General features: G+C 32.7%; 1 protein-coding gene across 1 annotated transcript in view; it reads right to left on the reverse strand.

Annotated features, from left to right (window-relative positions):
• The window catches only part of LOC143238011 (A disintegrin and metalloproteinase with thrombospondin motifs 18-like), a 52,482-nt gene that overhangs the window by 26,328 nt on the left and 5,736 nt on the right, over positions 1 to 20,418 (reverse strand). Inside the window, 1 exon segment of the mRNA XM_076477881.1 lies at positions 2,510 to 2,593. Coding sequence (XP_076333996.1) covers positions 2,510 to 2,593 — 84 coding nt within the window.

Consider the following 20,418-nt stretch of genomic DNA (forward strand, 5'->3'; position numbering starts at 1 on the left):
CTTACACTGCTAAATTAGAGACAGCTAGCACAGATAGCCCTTATGTAGCTTTGTGCGAAATTCAAAAAACAAACAAACAAATTTCTCTTTATTTTTCAATAGTATATTATGTTACTTTGATGGTTCTGACTACGTTTTAATGAAAGTATAGTTTAAGATATTTTGTAATCAGAAGAAGTTCCAATTTTTTTGTCTAAAATAATGCCATCGAGGTAAAAAAAAGACTAAAATGAAAGTTTTAGTTTAAATGTGTTAAATCATTTCTAAGACCTCGTTGGAATCGTACTTATGTAATTATTTGAACTAATAATGAGACGATGATGTTAAGCCTACCTTTTGTGAGAAAGAATGTGTGTTTTTTATAGCATCGGGCTAACTGCTGGGTTCATCGAGGGGAATCTAACCCCTGATTTCAGCGTTATAAATCTGTAGGCATACCACTGTACCATTGGGAGACTTGTGAGGAAGAAACTTGTGAAATATAGTTATTTTTTAGCGCCAAACTTTACAGTAGGATATCTGTGCTCTTTCTCTCGCGTGGTGTCAAATTCCGAAAACTTACCGCTGACCCAACAGATAAAAGTATTTGGAGAACAAAAATCAACAGATGAAGCTATTTGCTAAAAATGACATATTTGCAAACAATCTTATTTCTTATGTGAGAACTGTGTGAGAAAGCAAGTCATCGATCCATATTTATTGTTCATTCTTTAAGCTGTAAAAAGACTTCTAAAAGTTTTTGAGAATTATGCATATTTTGAAAATTTCAATTTATTATTAACTTTTTATTGCCACTAGTGACACAGCGGTATACCTGCGGACTTACAACGCCATAAATCAGGTTTTGATACCCGTGGTGGGCAAAGCACAGATAACCCATTGTGTAGCTTTGTATTTAAATTACAAACAAACCTTTTATTTTTGAACCTTTTGGAAAATGAACGAGAAAATCTAATTATCAAATTTATTGGAAGTTTTACACATGGATTACTGTTTGAAATGATTTTACAGCAGGGTACACATTAAAACGTTTTATAATACTGCTTTAAAGTAATTTAAGTGCGTTTGAAATATTAAAATTATGACGATTTTGACATAGCAGTCATAAAAATTTCATGACTCTTTTAGTTTCCTTTGAAAAAATGTTAACTACGTTATCAATGAAACTGATTTCTTTATTTTTTTATACCGAGATGGAGAACTTGAAAGAATTTATTTCTAAAGACCTCAGGGTAAATTATGTCATCAAAAAACCCTCAAAAACGCATTTTAAAAATGAAGTGTTAACAATATAAACAATTTTCTTGTGAGATTTCTAGCCTCAAAATAGCCGTTTACTTTTCAGTTATAATTTCATTGCTTGTTATACAGTATAAATTACTTCGTACTGTGTTCAAGGTTATTTCTGTGAAAGTGAGGAAATTCTGAAAAGTAACTTAATGTTATTATTTCCTGAAGTCGAAGGGATACCAAACTGATAAAACTGCATATTAAGAAATATTTTTTTTTTGTTTTAGTGTAATAACTTACTACTATTTTATCTCTCACGATGTGTGGTTCTCTTACTAACACAAAAATGATATTAGTTTTTTGATGAAAAAGTTTTTAAATGAATGAATGAGTAAAATCGGTGCCATGAGTTTTGTTTCATATTTGTGTGTATTAGCTTCAAACTACTTTTAAAATAAACATTACATTTGTTCTTACTCTTCGAAGAATGGGCTACCGTCATACAAAACACCTCACCTACTGTGTCCAGGCTAGTATAGTGGAAAGGAGTTGATCAACCTAATATTAGTTAGGGTTTTAATAAAGTATTCAACTAGCTTGTTATCAAGTTATATTTCAAAGTTTGGAAACAAGTTTAATAAACTGAACTAGTTTTATAACTACATATGAAGGTAATGATTGACAAGATAATTGTTTGAGTAGAAAACTCACCCTTTGAACTAAGAGTTTTTTGTGGTTGTTTTTAATCGATATTTTGATTTGTTTTTTTAATTTCGTTCAAAGTTACTCAAGGGCTATCTGCGCTAGCCATCCCTAATTTAACAGTGTATGACTAGAGGGAAGTCATCACCACCTCCGCCAACTCTTGTGCTACTCTTTTACTAACGAATAGTGGGATTGACTGTAACATTATAACGCCCCCACGGCTGAAAGGGCGAGCATGTTTGGTGCGACCGGGATTCGAACCCGCGACCCTCAGATTACGAGTCGAACGCCTTAACCCGCCCAGCCATGACGGGCCCTCGATATTTCGAAGATATGCCTTTAAGCTCAACAAATCTTATTATGTTCCTACATGAAAAGCTAATCCTGAAGGAAAAGTGGTTAAATCTAACTTGAATATGTAATTATTTTAAAATTTCACCAACAAAGAGCCTCAAAATTTCAGAAAAGTAAAAAATCATTTTTAGAAGTACATTTGTCAAATATTTATAACTCTGATATATAGTTCATGTTTTTATCATAATTTCGTGGTTACAGATAAAAAAGTTACACTTACTTCATGACCGTCTAGTAGTACCAGGCTGACCAGGACCAGATTGATTTTGTTATTGATTGTTGGATCCTGATACAACGCAGCCACCTTGAAGTAAAAAAAAAGCAAAACATATTTTATATAACAGGCAACAAAATGTAAGTACATGGTTATTTAAAATATTGAAGATTAGTTATTACTACAACCTCCGATTATGGTGAAATATACATTTTGCTTGTGTAAAGAAAGAAGCTAATATAGCAGTAAATTATCAAACAAGGATTTGTAAACACAATGATATTTATTGCAAGAAACGTAATACATTTAAACGCAATGATATTTATTATTAAAAGTATACTACGCATAAGCACATGGGTGTTCTTTACAGGAAACATCCTACGCTAAAGAACAATAATGTTTATTTCAGAAAACATAATGCATATAAGCAGAAGGATATTTATTGTAGGAAATATATTACATGTAAAGACATGTACGTTATCAAATAACGATTACAATTGTTGTATTTAATTTCCTACAAAATATAAACTTCATTTTTAACTCTACATATTTGAGCTTATTATTTGTGTAGTATCTAAATGTAAAACTGTAAGTCTACATTTGTTTTTGTAATCCTGTTATTCACTGATTAGGTGTTTATATTTAAAATATACATCTGCAGTCTGCCAAATCTGTTTCATTTCATTTCTCATCACTAGTTTCTCAGTAAAAAAAATAGAATGTATAATTAAATAGTGAGATTAAATAATTTTATGGACGTCAGAATGTTCTATCAATATCGTCGTGAATTCTCGATCCTTGTTAATGATACTACTAAATTAAAGTTACACAACTCGTATCTTCAAGTTGTTGAGCGATTACTGACGGCAGTTGTCAAATACCTTTATGTAACAAAGTAATACCTTTATGTAACCGGTAATGTTTTGTTAAAACTGTTTGTGATAAGATCAACATTATTTAGATCGTGTAGAGGGGGTATCATTATATTATCATATTACTTATCAAGAATAGATAACAGAACAAGAAGAATTACCTAACATTCATGTTAATCATATAATACCAAGTCACACTTGTTTTATTATCTATTGCATTTACCAAACACTTAACAACTTTTTACCAAAACTATTTCTCTAGACTAATAACAACAGATACCGAGTCAATAGATATTAACATTTGTAACTGTTATAAATAATAATTGAGGTTTAGTAGTTATTTACCAGGAAATAGATAAAATTCAAAACAGGACATAGAATAGTAATTATTACAATAGTAATTATGAACAACAACAACGCAAAACAAGATAAGATACTCATATTTTGGCAGTTTTTGGTCTTTCCTTTCTCCATCAGTTATATATATATCGATAGCGAGAACAAGATTAGTGTGTGTGTATCTATAGGTGTAAATAGACTACCGATACACGCAAACACATATGAACAACTACGAAAAAAAGAGAAACTTCTACAGTGATAAGTCAACCAACAACAATATAACATGAATTATATTCATTAGAGTTATCGAATTTAGAAAAATTCCATCAGTTACAAAGTCTAATATTTTCTTAAAAGCTAAAACTTATAAATTATTCAGTTATTTTGAACTATTAATTGGGTATTAAATGCAATAAAGAATCATTCCGTTATATATATAATTATAAAACAGCAGAGAAGTTAGGTACGTTCGTACATTCAACAATAGTGCGAAAATCTTCCAATATTTATAATAGATTTCCGACCTATGCTCGAATTTACCAAGCATTATGTAAAAATTTATATTTAATTACTCAACATTGTTTAGGTTAGCACTGAAGAACAATATATTAACAACCAGGAGCTAAGAACAGCAGTTATTAGAAGTGAGGGACATTTATAAAAATTATCACTGGTTTTCACTCTTCATATACTAACATGAGACACATTCCAATATTTTTAGTCATGCATGAGTAATTGTTAATATGTTTAACAATGAACACTTATCTACCAAACACCATATGCAAATTACCTTATGTAAAAGATTACCAGATGTAAAAATTCATTGGTACTTATGAAATGATATGAACATTTACTATAAATAATCTGGTGCTCCAACAACCATGTTGCTGTAATTAGTTTCACATAGAAAGAATAAGTAGATACACATTTTTCAAATTAACAAAAAGAACTGAATATTAAATAGTGAAATGTTATAATAAATATTAAGGTCCAACGTATTTAATTGTCGAATTTCACCTTAATAGGTGTACATGTGAGCAGTGTGAAAGCTGGTATAGTAAAACAAACAAAAACATTGGTTTTTGTTGGCAAAAAAATGACTTTGTTTGAAACCTTTGTTTATTTATACTCCGATTCAATATTTACTCGTAGTATAGTTTTTGTAGTGACTACTGTGCTAGTGCTTCTATCTAGTGAGTTAGCATATCATAAAATTTATTATTTAAATTCAAGCCGAGAAGTGAAGTTGGCAACAAACTGTTGTATAAGAAGACAAATAATATTTCACCACTAAAAATGAACAGTTATTTCGAAAGAGCAAATTTAATCATTGTTCTTCAAGCTTCAGTTGATATATCACAGTTAAATTCTTAACAATGAACAATTATCTCGTAGTGAAATAAAAACAAAAAGGTTTTCCTTTCGAGTGTAAAAAAATGCTTATTCATTGCAACAGATGGATCTGGTGTAGCGCACCCTACCTTACTTCTTAGTATTGAGGCTGTTTACAATAACGAAGCTGTTAACTTTAAATTTTACTTATCTTTCTTAATTATCACCTTGATTTCTTATTTTGAGTATTTTCCTGTAGGCAGAGATGGTATCAGTGGGGCTCACTTGAACTAAAGCGAGGATCATATAATCTGAGAATTTTGGAACATAAACACGTACACAGTTTAGTTTTGCGAAATGATACATAATCAAACTACTTCTTGACACGTCATTCTTCGATTGAATTAACATCTCCAGGCCAACGCATAGGCGTATGCGGTCTAAGCGTATACCAAGACAGCGGCAGTTCGAGTTAAAAAAGTATGTGTTTTTCTTATAGCAAAGCCACATCAGACTATCTTCCGAGCCTAACGAGGAGGATCGATCCCTGATTTTAGCTTTTAAGTCCGTAGACTTACCGCTGTACTAGCGGGGGGCCGCTAAAAAAGAACTCTGGTTGCTCACAGTCATGATACTTGTCAACTTTTGCGGTAACGATGTCGTACTTTTACAGCTTTTGTGGCTATACTTTACTCACGTGCAAGAGTTATTGAAATGTGGTATTGTTGTTACAGGGAAATTTAAGATCACTATAGTTTTAAAAGCACGCGACATACATTTTTCACAAAGTACATTTCGTTATTTTCATACTCTATAAAACAAGTCGTTGTTGTTCCCATGTATTGAGAGTGTGTCAGTTTCTTTACATACAGACTGAGGTACATGATCTTAAGAAATGTAATAATGATGACTACTTAAGCATTTTGTGTAGAAATTACGTTTTTTAAAGCTTATTTCACAAGGTTTGTGTATGAGGCATATAACAATAGAGTACAGATTAATTGTTTGTTTTGAATTTCGCGCAAAGCTACTCGAGGGCTATCAGCGCTAGCCGTCCCTAATTTAGCAGTGTAAGAGGAAAGCAGAGGAAAGGCAGCTAGTCATCACCACCCACCGCCAACTCTTGGAATACTCTTTTACCAACGAATAGTAGGATTGACCATCACATATAACACCCCCATGACTGGAAGGGCGAGCATATTTGGTGTAACCGGGATTCGAACACGCGACCCTCGAATTACGAGAACTATGTTTTGTTAACTAACGCGATCGTTCTCAAGCACACAACGTGATATCTTTAACCTCTTGACACAAATGCCTTACTACTATTTTTTACACATTTACTCTGGTTTAATATATTTAAGTTTTTGCCACTAAACAGCTTACAGTTTGCGTGTGTGTGTATTTAACACCTAACATAATTACTGAGTCACTTTATAATCACATTAGCTATCTATAATATATTGAATTTCTTGCCAAAAAACGCCTTTTGTTTTCTTTTCCACACAATTAATTGTACTTCTGCCCATAAATGTTTTACACAATTTTTTTTGGTTGTGTATAACACATTTCACTTCTTTACACAAAATGTCATACGTTTATTTCTACAAATATTTTCTGTATATAATATACTTAAATTCTTACCACAAATATTTTATGTTTTTTCCTAACCAATTTTCTTCTTTGTATACAATATTTTAAACTATGAAACTTTACACACCATGTCTTGTGTTTTTCTTAACACAATTTTTTCCTTTATATAATGTTCTTAACTACCTGTCGCAACATGTTCTACGATTTTTCTACGTTATTTTTATTGTATTTAATATTTTTAACCTTTTGCCATAAATTTCCTACGAGTTTTTCCATGTAATTTTCTTTCTTGATTATAATATTTTTAATGCCTTACGGGTTTCTTCCACAATTTCGTTGACTGTAAATAATATATGTAACTTCTCGTTACAAAATTTCCTATACATTTTTCAGACAACTTATTTTCTCTACGTAATATCTTAAACTTCATGCATGCTGCAAAAGCTCACTCACCACATACTATCCATGACTGTACACAATACTTTACCTTCTTATCACAAACATAATTAAGGTTTCATCTTAACACGTGCATTGGTTTTGTATAATGTACTTAATTTTCGCTACAGAATGCTCTACGATTTCATTATATAATATGTCTATCTCCCTATCTATATGTATAATATGTATTTACCTTGTCAAAAAACATATTAGCACCAAAATGTCACTAGCTAGACATTGCATCTTCGTCTTTCATACTTGTTTCTTTTTTCATACAATTTATTTGAATTTATACGTCCTTAACTTATGTCTTTTCAACACAATTTCTTTTCGTGTATATAATACCTTAACTATGTCTTCTAATTCTTACAAACAATTTACTAATGGTTGCAAATCATAAATATCTTTAATTTGCTTCTATACCTTTTATTCTATGTAATATAGTTAACTACTTTCCACAAAATGCTTCAAGATTTTCCTACATTATTTTGGTTGTACATAATATTTTTAGATTCTTCCCACAAAATGTATTACGTTTATTCCACTTTTTTCTTTTTGGACACAAGATGTTTTAAACTTTTTTACACAATATTTTCGCTCTATGCAATATTGTTACCTTCCTGCACTAAAATATATCACGTTTCTCTCTATATAATGTTTTTGGTTGACAAAAATATTTACCGACTTTCCAAACACTTTCTTTGGTTGAATATAATATCATTAACTACTTTCTACGAAACGCTTTACACGTTTTTCCTGCACTTTTATTTGGGTGTATATAATACCTTTACTTCTTGCCACAAAATGTCTTACGATATTTTACATAATTTACTTGGTTTTGCAAAATCCATTTAAACTTTAATAATAAAATGTACGCTTTTCCAAGAAGTTTTCTGGCTACACGTAATACTTTTTACTTAAAATATCCATCGATTTCACTGTATATTTTCTTTCGTTGTATAGAATACCTTTCTGTTTTATGAGATAAAATTATTTGCCTACTATTATCCACATTTTACTGAGTGTGTGATGAAATATAACGGTGCATATAAAGTTCCTCAAGATATTTTAATATCATTTGTTGAATTAAATGTATGTTACTGTATATATAATTAGGATACACATTGTTCCAGTAAGCCATGAGAGTGGCTTAATAATTACGCCTATTATGCTGTTCTCAGATTCTGAACCAGAGAATTCACAGTTTGCTACCTGTTACCGCAAAATCTCATTATGCACTTTAGGGTCGTGGCTACGCAATCTGAATAATCGTCAAATCGCTCTATTCAGTCGGAAACTTGTAGCTGTCGACTAGCTTCTTTTCCCTAAGGGCCCAACATGGCCAGGTAATTAAGGCACTCGGATCGTAATCCGAGAGTCGCAGGTTTGAATCCCCATCACACCAAAACATGCTTGCACTTTCAGCTGTGGGAGTGTTATAATGTTTTGATCAATTCTACTATTTGTTGGTAAAACAGTAGCCCAAGAGTTGGCGGTGAGTAGTGATGACTAGCTGCCTTCCCTCTAATCTTACACTGCTAAATTAGGGACGGGTAGCTCAGATAGCCCTCATGTAGCTTTACGCGAAATTCAAGACAAACCAAACCTTTCTCCTAAAGTATAAGATTAGGTATGGCCAAGCGTAGGTGGCTCTTTTTGTATATTTGTCTGAGAATTCTGAAAAAAATAAACGAAAAATAACAAACCCTCACATCATTTTGGAAGGATGCACAATCTTATGTACGCTTTCAAACCTTTATGATAGTTTATATTTTAAAACAATGGAAGGAATACCTATTATGAATCTCTTTCAGGTTATACGCGCTGATTAATAAACTAACCCATAAGGAAAAAATACCTTTCCTTTATGATACTGTGATGAGTTTCCTGACAGAAATGCTCTTATATTTTTTCCACATTTATTTGTTAGTTATACTGTTAAGGACCACGTGCTATTGTATTGTCGGATATCACAGACTATTTTTAAAATTTAGATTTGTAACGAAGTAATTTCCCGATCTAAAGTTAATTAATTCAGTAATGTATGCAATTACAGCACAGATGTTGTAATACTCAGAAATGAATGTTTTGTGTTGAATTGCTTGAAATTAAGCACAAATCTCCATAATGGACTATCCGTGTAACGCTATGCCACTAGGTTGTTTTGTTGTTTTTAATTAAGCACAAAACTACACAATGGGCTACCTGTGCTCTGCCCACCACGGGTGTCGAAACCCGATTTTTAGCGGTCAATCCCACTATTCGTTAGTAAAAGAGTAGCCCAAGAGTTGGCGGTGGGTGGCGATGACTAGCTGCCTTTCCTCTAGTCTTACACTGCTAAATTAGGGACGGCTAGCACAGATAGCCCTCGAGTAGCTTTGTGCGAAATTCAAAACAAACAAAACTGACGAAGTTGTAATTATAGTATCAAATACATTATGAGTGAAATGTGATTTTGGCATATTATCTTAATGAACTTCATTTTGTTTTAGTTGTGTACCCATTTTAACGTTGTCCTTTACTTATCATAATCTTTGTTAGTGAGGTATGACTTATCATATTCTCTTAGTGAGGACGTTTTATCTTTAACAACAAATACATGCAAAGGGAAATACAACTACAGGATGGTATCTCACTGGGAGGTCTTGTATATTTATAATTGTTTATCCATTTGATTATCGTGTGTTATTTATTATATCAATAGTTAGTAATATGTGACTTCGGTATATTATATTATTGAGGATATTTTGTATTTTTAAATGTGTACCTATTTTGACTGTTGTGCTATTTATTATACCTACGTTGTCATGATATTGAGTGAGTAGTGAATAGAACTTACTATGGATATGTTAATTTTTATAACAAATTCAGGATGAATGAAATGTGATTTCAACAGATTGTCTTACTGAGAACATTTTACTTTTATTTCCAAGCCTACGATAGTTTTGTGATTTTAATAGATGATGTTACGGAGGACCTTTACTTTTAGCATCAAATCCATATTAAGTGAAATGTGGCATCAATAGATTATCTTACTAAGAAAGTTTTACTTTCAGTAACATATCAATATATATATGATTTATATAGATAATCTTACTGATGATGTTTTAGTTTTAGAAACAAATTAATGGCAAGTAAAATGTAACTTCAGCATACTGTCTTATTAAAGAATGTTACTATTTGTAATATATGTTACTATTTGTAATATATCCATAGCGAGAGAATTTTAACTTTCTTAGACTACCTTTCATTCCAAGACTTTTTTTCTTAAATATAAGACCAGGCTTATTATATCAATAATTAGACCACTTCAGATGTCTAATCGTAACATAAATCTTTTCATTCTGTTATATAAAATCACCAAACATAGATCTTGTTTCTTCGAATGCACTTCAGAAAAAGAAACACGAATTCAGCATTTTATCTAAATTATGAAAGTTTGTTGTTTGAGTTCTGTTCTTCTTATGCATTTAACGAATTACTTTAATTATTTTCCATTTACTATGTGTATAACATACTACATATCCGGAAATATTACTAATATTTATGTTTATTAACATCTATTTCGCTCAGCAGCATGTCTGCAGACATAAACGCTAAAAAAAGTAGCTTTGTGTTTATTTCAAAACAACAACTACGAATTGTAGGTGTCTCGCAGAATACAATATGCTAAAATTACATTTCTTACTAAATGTAGGTTCCCAAGTAATATAATAATGCTGAAATTAATTTCATTTACTACAGATTTGTTACTAAATGTAATATGTTATTTGTAAGGTGATATTTTGAAGCCACATCTGATCCAAATGGATACTTTATAAAAAATAAGACAACCATAGTAAGATAATATGCTTCTCCGGTTTTATAGGGCCGGATTATTTTCAGTAGGTGTTTTTGATTTGTTGGTGATACATTTCAACAATAAACGCATAATATAATCTACTTTTTCTAAACTAACATAATAAGTCAAACTTATGTACAAGAATTCATAATACTTTTGGCTATCACAATTATCTTTATAGCTTTAAATAATTGTCTCTTTCTCGTCAAAGTTTACACGGGTCTATTTAATGTCTTTAGAATACTCTTTGACACCAGAGATTATTTTTATCCATCTCTGTTATTACAATAAAATTTGTAAAGTACTCTTTAGAAATCACATGCTATTGTTAAAATGATAATCATCCAGTCTAACTTCACTTTTACATTGACTTTCACTGACGTAACTTGATTGCACTAATTTGATCAACTATATATGTATTTATGCACAGGTATGTGTATGCATATATAGACAATCTGAGGCTTAGAACTCTCTGCAAACTATGGGATGTTATAATGTAACAATAGTCATTTAAGACAATGAGAAGAATTCAGAAGGTACGAGTAACAATATGTTAAATCATAACAATTGAATTATGCAACAAATGATTAATAAACAGTTACATAATCAAAATTATCATTTCTAAAAATATATTTAACACTAGCACTTTATAACCATCTAAATTATTATTCTCTTATTATAAATTCGAGGCCCGGCATGGCCAAGCGTGTTAAGGTGTGCGACTCGTAATCTGAGGGTCGTGGGTTCGCATCCCCGTCGCACCAAACATGCTCGCCCTTTCAGGCGTGGGGGCGTTATAATGTGACGATCAATCTTACTATTCATTGGTAAAAGAGTAGCCCAAGAGTTGGCGGTGGGTGGTGATGACTAGCTGCCTTCCCTCTAGCTCTCGAGTAGCTTTGTGCGAAATAAAAAAAAACGAACAATTCTATAAATTTAAATGAAACAGTCGTATACATTTAACAATAACCCTCTCTTTAATAAAGAACACAAGATCTGTTTTTTGGGGTCCATCTGTGAAGATAATTGTATACTGGCACAGTCACTTTTATAAGTCTTTCTTTTGCTTACCAGTCAATTCTTCATTTATGTTGACGTCTCATCTCTACCCAGTGGGCTCAGGCCTAGTAAGTATTCATCTTCTATGACAAAGTCAGTGTCTTCTGGTTCTGCTTCTATGACAGCTACACTTGCAACATCCATTTGTGCTTCAATAGCTGCACATATTAGTTTTTCCCTTTCAAAGTACCTTAGTACTTTTTCAACAGGTTGACTTGATACATTCTTGGTTTTTTGCATCTATTTTCGTATTATAATTCATTCTATTAACCACTTCCTGAACTTTAAAAGATCCTTTCAACTGCAGATTTAGTTTGTTGTTGTCTGTGGGTAACAGAATTAAGTCCTTCTATCCGACTTTAAAACGTCATGGAAGTGTTTATGACTGTTTTGAGCTGCATACAATCTCTCTCAAGTAAGTTTACAGGTCTCCTACAGTTGGTTTCGGAGGTCTAACACACAGTCATATGTGTTCCTCACTTCTAGCTTTTCTTCTCCTGTCCACAGATCTTTCAATACCTGCATCGGACCTCGTACTGTTTTTATATACGGTAACTTGAAAGGTGAAAATCCTGTACTTCTTTGTAAAACTTTTTAGTCAGCATTGATACTGCCTGCAGGTACCAGTCCTAGGCATGTGGTAACTCCTTGCACGTCTTCTTCAGCATGCTATTTAAGACTTCACCAATTCTCTCACAAAGTTCATTAGAGCTAGCATAGCAGAGGGTGGTAAAATGGTGTCTAGTATTGATGAGTCCACACACTGCTATAAACCGGGTTTTGATACCCGTGGCGGGCAGAGCACAGATAGCCCATTGTGTAGCTTAGTGCTTAATTCCAAGCAAACACACAAATAAAAATTGTGCAGAATAATTTCAGAAGGTTTTGTGCTACTCTCTCTCTCTTCATCTTTGGCTATGGCTTTTGGTAATATGTTACATAATCGACTGCTTTCAGAATATACTAGTTGCCATGATCAGATACAAGAGATAATAGTTCATTTAAGTCCATAGAAGATGAATTGATCTTCTGTAAGAGGTATCAAACCAAGTGGCACTTTGACTACCTTCTCTCTCTAGGTATTGTCCTCAGTCAGGTGCCACATGACCTGAATAATCTAGCCTCATCTCCGATGACTCTTGACCCATGATAGTTACTGGTGATTTTGTCTGTCATTTTCTTAAACCCAAATTTCATTCCACTCTTGACTAATGAGCTAGTTTTAATACTTGCGTTCAATGTTCTGTTGGTACTATGAGCTGATAAACTTCTCCAGTATAACTGCCTTGATATATCTCTTACAATAATTGTTTACGACGCTTCATTCTATGAGCCCTTTACGCCTTTGTCTTGTACTCTACTTTCTTCTAGGCACTGTTCCAAAGCTACTACAATGAATGATTTTTCTTCTGTACCTTTTTCATCTCATGTAAATCTACATTCGAGATGTCAGCCTTTTGAGATTTACATAAGCTTGATGTCTTGCTTGATTTTCTTTTCTTGAGTTGTAGTTGTAAATGCACATGCTTCACCAGCCTTCTTTCTAATTGGTTTCTTGAAATTTGTACTGCCTAGTGTATAAGCAATCATCAAATCATAGATGGGTGCCTTTATACACAATGCTTCATGGTTCCACACGTAATATGGAATGCCCACCTTTACTCTTACTATGTGAAATTTTGTCGCTGTCCAACTGATAGGGACATACAGATGTACCTTGGCTATCATATGGTCATCAAATACTAAACTGTTTCTCACTGCTGCACATTCGTAGGATCTTCACTTTCTTGTTCCCACCATAACTTTCACCTTTCTGGCATGTTGTGACTTGTTTACCACCCCTCAATGTTTGTCACATTTTTTAATCATTATTGGACTCTTGATACATTTTCTAATTTGAGCTGACCATCAGTCATGCACTATTTATTCATATCAATAACACATTTTTCATGTGATGAATAGGACCTATTGTCTGTATTCTGTTCCTTTCTAGTGCTATCTATGTAAATAGCCTCATTTGCTTTATGATTCAAATTTCTGCTACTTGTTGTTGGTGATAGACTTGTACTTTCTCGCAATATGTACTATTTTATAACCAGCATAGAATCTCTCTCACTTCTGTTTGTTGACTTCTTGTCGCCTTTGGTGATATCCTGTTTTTGTTCATCCACTTCTGGTTTCAACTTTAAGTGGTTAATCTTGGAGCTATCAGTTATATCCCCTCCACTTATATCTATATACTATTTTGCCAGCTTAATTATCTCGTCCACGTCTTTTGGGGCTCTTCCCTTTAGGACAGTAACAAGTCAGTTGAGTATGTAATAATGAACTGTTCATGCATTAGTATATCTTCCAATCCTTCAAAACTGTTTCTACTCTTGGCCATGTCAATCGATTTTGTGAAGTACCTAGCTTCACAGACGTGCCATAAATTGATACGCAGTTTCTGCAGCGTCAGTATTGACTTCTGTGAACTTTCTACGAAAACCTTCCACGGTACTTCATAGCATTTTAGCTAGATTACTCTTACATTTTCACAATCCACGTCATTCTCTGTCGCCATACCTGTATTTACTTGTAGGACTTTACCTGTGAAAAGTGAGCTGAGACAGACTACCTAGTCAACTCTGTCTCACTTTTTATTTTGGGCAAATCTTTTGATATCTCTCCATGAAAGCATCCATGTCATCTTTCTGTTCGTCTTCCTTTTTCTGTTGAATGAACTTGGCAGTCTCAGTATGTGTTTTTAATTTTTCTATTTCCAGTTTCTCCTTTCTCTTCTCTTCTATTCCTTTTTCCTTTTCTCAGCTCTTATTCTCTTTATTTCCTCTCTCTTGACATAATATACTGATGTTAACTTTTAACCGAAATTGCACACTTCTCTCTGTATCCATGTACCAAAAATCTGTTGACGTTGTTATATAGCGTGATTGCAATCTTTGCTCTATTTTCGCTGCCACAACAGTTGTGTGTAATCTTGCCCACTTCCACTTCCGTTCACATTTTTCTTTTCTTGTACTATTTACCACTATAAAATTCAAGCTAGTTAGCCAATGTCGATTTTAAAGGGTAGAGACAGAATTTTTTACAGTAGGTGTCTGTTACTTGTTGGCGATAAATTTCAACAATAAACAGACAGCACATAGTACACGTACTTTAAACTAACATAATCCGAATAAGTCAATCTTGTAAAACAATTCGTCACACTATTGATTATCACAGTTGCATTTATAGCTTTAAATAACTGTGTATTTTTCATCAAAGGCCACACAAGTGGGTTCAATCGCTTTAGAAGATCATTTGATAAGAGAAAAATATTATGCTGAAAACACATTTAACTCACTATGGTGTTATTTGTGTTCCTTTCTCAGTTGGATAATATGCAAAAGTCTCATCTCTCTTATCAAGGATATTATCAACAATACACAACTTTAAAATTGGTAAACGATTGAAAATAAAATAATTTGCTGAAGTTGCATTTCAATCAAAATATATTTGTGACTGAAATTAAAATGTCCTCTGCAAGATAATCTGCGGAAACCGCATTTCACTCAACATTCATTTCTTACTGAAACTAAAACGTCTTCAGTATAATAAGTTTCCCATGACACAGTAGTATGCCTGCAGACTCACACTGATAGAAACCTGGTTTCGATACCCGTGGTAGGCAGAGCACCGTATAGCTATAAACTTATTTCCCAACATTCACTCACTACAATAATATACTAATGTTATATTTAACTCACCACGTAAACGAATAAGTAAAAAACGCGAAGACAATAAAATAAAGAGATTAGACTTTTGGAAATAAATAATCTTAAAAACTAATCTCTAGTTACCTTGATTTCATTCTAACTATCTTAGTTCATCAACGGCGTCTTACAAAAAATTGCGATTTATAATTAAAACCAGATTTTATTATTTTATTTACGCTTGACATTCGTTCTGTATATTTTTTCTCCACATGAAGATAGGCTGAAGGCCCTAACATAATACCTTGATAAAAGAGATACCCTAGGATTACCTACTGATACATCGAGTGGATTAGCTAAACATAATTTTATTGTTAAATGTGTTTTCTTTTGATAGCACATTTTACAAGCAAATGAATGGTGTGCCATGGGAACTAAAATGGGTCTTTCCTACGCTAACCTATTTGTCGAATACATAGAATAACGTATTTTTTGTAACAACACAGGTACAGTCCCAGCCTTATAGTGTAGATATATTGAAAATGTTTTCGGTATAGTCACATAAACTAATGATAAACTTGATACTTTTGTTCATTTCGTTCAATCACTCCACTACACATCGTATACTTCCCACTAAAACCATTATTGGCCTTAAATATTTCCGTGACTGATAGTTGTTATCTCGTGACATTTATACACTTAAAACCAACGGACACACATAGCTACTAATATGTTCACTGTGGTCGTCCTCAATACATCAAGAGAAACAATCCCAAATAACAACTCACCAGATTACGTAGGCTCTGCAGTTATGGTCAATATTATAATAGCAAATCTATCAACATGCTCCACTCTTTCTAGAAACATGGTTATGCTATGTCATCACCCTAAAGATTATCTACATTCCAGTAATAAACATCCGAATTCAGCTTTCCAGAAATTGCTTAGCTTAATTCATACCAGTAATTATAACACCAGTACTGTAGATAATTCTAACCTTCTAACTACACGCGACCAAACTCGCTTCAACAAACGCACTGTTACTTCCATTGATCCCTAATAAAGTTATAAGTTCTTGTAAGCAAAACACTAACATAAAAGATTTACTCATTTACAGTCAACGTTCGAAAAACATACACCAATCATCTGCTACTCAAGATGATCAGAGGAGCAGATGTAACACTTACCATTATATTGGTCATAGAACATCTGCTAGAGGTCCTAAGTCAGCGTACTGCGTAAAAATTCATTTCAACTGTACATCTAAACGTTTAATTTATTGCATTTTTAACAATTGTGACCAAGTCTACGTAGGAGAAGCCAGCCTATGCTTACTGAACGCTTGCGAGAACACTTACATAGCGTCTTAATTACATATCAAGGTAAATCCGTCATTCGGCATTTCAACAAAGTTAATCATTCTCTTAAGTATTTTAAAGTACTTGTCCAACTAAATGCCCCTTTCAACCTCAATCAAAGAACCACAATAATTTCCAAATTGGTTTAAGTCCATTTAGTATTAATGAATTTTCCAGTTTTTAATAAAATGTTTAAAATAATATTCATTTATTACGTTAAAATTTCTTTCTTTCCTTACTTTCTAAACTTGTTTTATATTAATTTTTTTTATTACCATTAACCAAAAGCTTGTTTCTAGCTTCATAAAGAGCATTTACTCGAAACGACTCAAAGAAAATGAAAGATAAAAATAATATTACAATATGGTTTAACTCACCATTGGTTTGTCACTAAAAGTGATACATTCTCAGTAGTATAGAATACGGAAGTCACATTATATTTGTCTAAGGTATAATAAATAAAGACCAACGTTAAAATGGGTACACGATGAAAAATATAAAAAATACTTAGTAGAATAGTATGCTAAAGCCACATCTTATCCACTATGAACTTGTTACTAATGTGAAACTCTCAGCAAACTAATCTGCTGAAGTCACATTTCAATCAGTGAATATTTGTCATTAAAAGTATGTACCATCAGAAACATAATATGCTGAACTAACATTTTACTTTACATGTATTTGTTAATAAAAATAAGACTCATAACTACGATAATACAGCAAAGTCACATTTTACGCATCATGCATATTTCGCTCAAACAAGTGTCTTCAGTAAGATAATATGCTGAAGTCAAATCTCAATTACCAATGATACATTAAATAAAAGACAACGTGAATATGCGTTCACAATAAGAAGCATTAGAAAATCCTCAATAAGATACTTTACAAAAGTAATACTGTAGTTGCCATGTATTTGTTACTGAGACTAAAACGTCATTAATAACATAATGTGTTATGAACATATATCACTCGCTATCAAATTATTTCTAAAAGTAAAACTACCATTGTAAGTACGATAATCGGCTAAAGTCACATTTCACTCACTGTTGGTTTCTTACTGCAAGTAAAATGTCCTCAGTAAAATAATCTTGTGAAATCACATATCACTTACCATAGATTTGGCACTAAAAGTAAGATATTCACAGTAAAATAATATGCAAAAGTCACATCTCATTCACCAGCAATTAGTTGCGAGGAGTAAAACGTCTCACTAATATACTCTGCTGGAGTTACATTTCACTCACCGTATTTATTATTAGACGTACAATGTTCTAAATAAAATGCGAAAATAACGTCTCACTTACCAAGGATATTATCAATAAACACAACGTTAGAAAGGGTAAACAATTAATAAGGAGAATCTCTCAGTAAGATGATATACTGAAATTACACCTCACTCACGATACATTTGTATACTATATTACTAAGGACTCATCATATTTGCCAAGGATATAATAAATAAAATCAAACTTTAAAATGGTATACAATTAAAATGAAAACAATTTATTTATTGAATATGTGTAAGCCACATCTCATTCGCCACAAATTTAGCAGCAACTATAAAACAACTGAGTAACATAATCGACCGAAATCATCTTTAAATCACCATATATTTGTTACTAAAGAAAACGTTCTTGATAAGTGAGATATGACACCCTCATATCTATCTATCTATATATATATAAAACACAAAAAATCTGTGTTTTTGTTTGTTTGTCTGTCCGTTATCTTACTACTTCTAGATCATTGGGCTAATTTCAACCAAACTTTCTGGGAAAATAGTTTGTAACAAAGGGTACGTTCATTGGGGTTTGCAATACCTCCATCTCCATTATTTTTGTTATAGAGTAGCGTTTCCGAAAGTGTGGCTGGCGACACGGTATCGGTACATGAGAAAAATGCTGATCCACAAAAACTACAAAAAATTAAATTAATTTTAATCCTTTCACTATCAACCGCCATTTAAAACTTTCTCCAAGCCATTGTTGTATATTAAAGAAAAACGTAATTAAACCAGTTAATATAGGTCTGGCATAGCCAGGCGATTAGGGCGCTCATTCGCAATACGTGAATCGCTAGTTCGAATCCACGTCACACCAAACATACTTGCCTTTTGGAGCCCCCAGTGGCTCAGCGGTATGTCTGCGGAATGACAACGCTAAAAACAGGGTTTCGATATCCGTGGTGGGCAGAGCATTGTGTAGCTTTGTGCTTAATTCAAAACAACAACAACAACCAGTTAATATAAATATATTCTAATAAAATTGATATTTTTAAATACATTATAGTTTATATTTTCATTTCATCTAACTTGGATTTCTTAGTACAAAGTGCAAGTTTTTACTTAAGGCTACAAAACTATATAATTCACAAGTTGACGGCTGCCTTTATACTTTCAGTTCATTAGTAATTAAGGTATTCTCACTGAATACAATTTGGAGAACGTAAAAATAAGTTTTACGGTGTTGATATTTTTGAGGTTTTTGTGAAACGCCGTAAATTTAAACCACATGTTAGCTATACACATCCCCCTTCTGATTCCAAGCTGATCTTTTCCTGTCTGGAAGTAAGATCAAAAAATGGATTCTGTCACACGTAAAAGGACCATTTGTTCATTCAAGTTAACTTGTTCTTCGACACCAACATTTCAGGAATTTTATTCCAAATCTGTTAAATTTGCTTACTCAGTTAATGGAAATTGACAGGCATGTGAGACCAGAGTTTTACGTCTGGTAGCGCCAAGTTGCAGCAGACAAGCAGACAAGTTGCTGGTGGCCGGTGCTAGAAGTGTCAGTTTCTCCTGAGAAGAGAGAGAATTGTTTGTAACTTAGTTTGTACCAAATATTTTTTTTAAAGTTGTTCGTTTTTAAGAAAACTCCTCTTTAATAGGGACATAAGCTGATGAAACATGCACTACAGAAGAAAACCTCAAGTGATGCGCAAATGCAGCCTGATTCTAGTAAAATTGAAGTTAATGAAAATAATAGGCCTAATTGTAAACGTTTAAGTGATGTGCAGCTATGTTTCAAAGAAAATAATACAAATACCTATTGGACAGTATAGTGATGAAGAATTGAAGAGCGGATTTTTAAGTGATGGTAGTAATAATGACTTGCTGTTATGTGTTCTTTGTTATTCAACATCATCAAATGAAAGCATGAAACTATCAAAACTGAAACGCCATTGGAATATCAGATATCCAGAATACTCGAGTAAACCAATAGATGTTTTCATAAATAAGAAAGATGAAATAGTTTTTCCAAACAAATAATTTCACACTTTTTCCATGAGATCCAATGAAGACTTGGTTTTGGTCTCATATGAAATGTCAAAACTATTAGGTGAGACAGGTTATCTGCATACTATTGGTGAAACGTTAATACTTTTTGCA

The sequence above is a fragment of the Tachypleus tridentatus genome, chromosome 13, assembly GCF_004210375.1.
Source record: "Tachypleus tridentatus isolate NWPU-2018 chromosome 13, ASM421037v1, whole genome shotgun sequence".
Classification (NCBI taxonomy): Eukaryota; Metazoa; Arthropoda; class Merostomata; order Xiphosura; family Limulidae; genus Tachypleus; species Tachypleus tridentatus.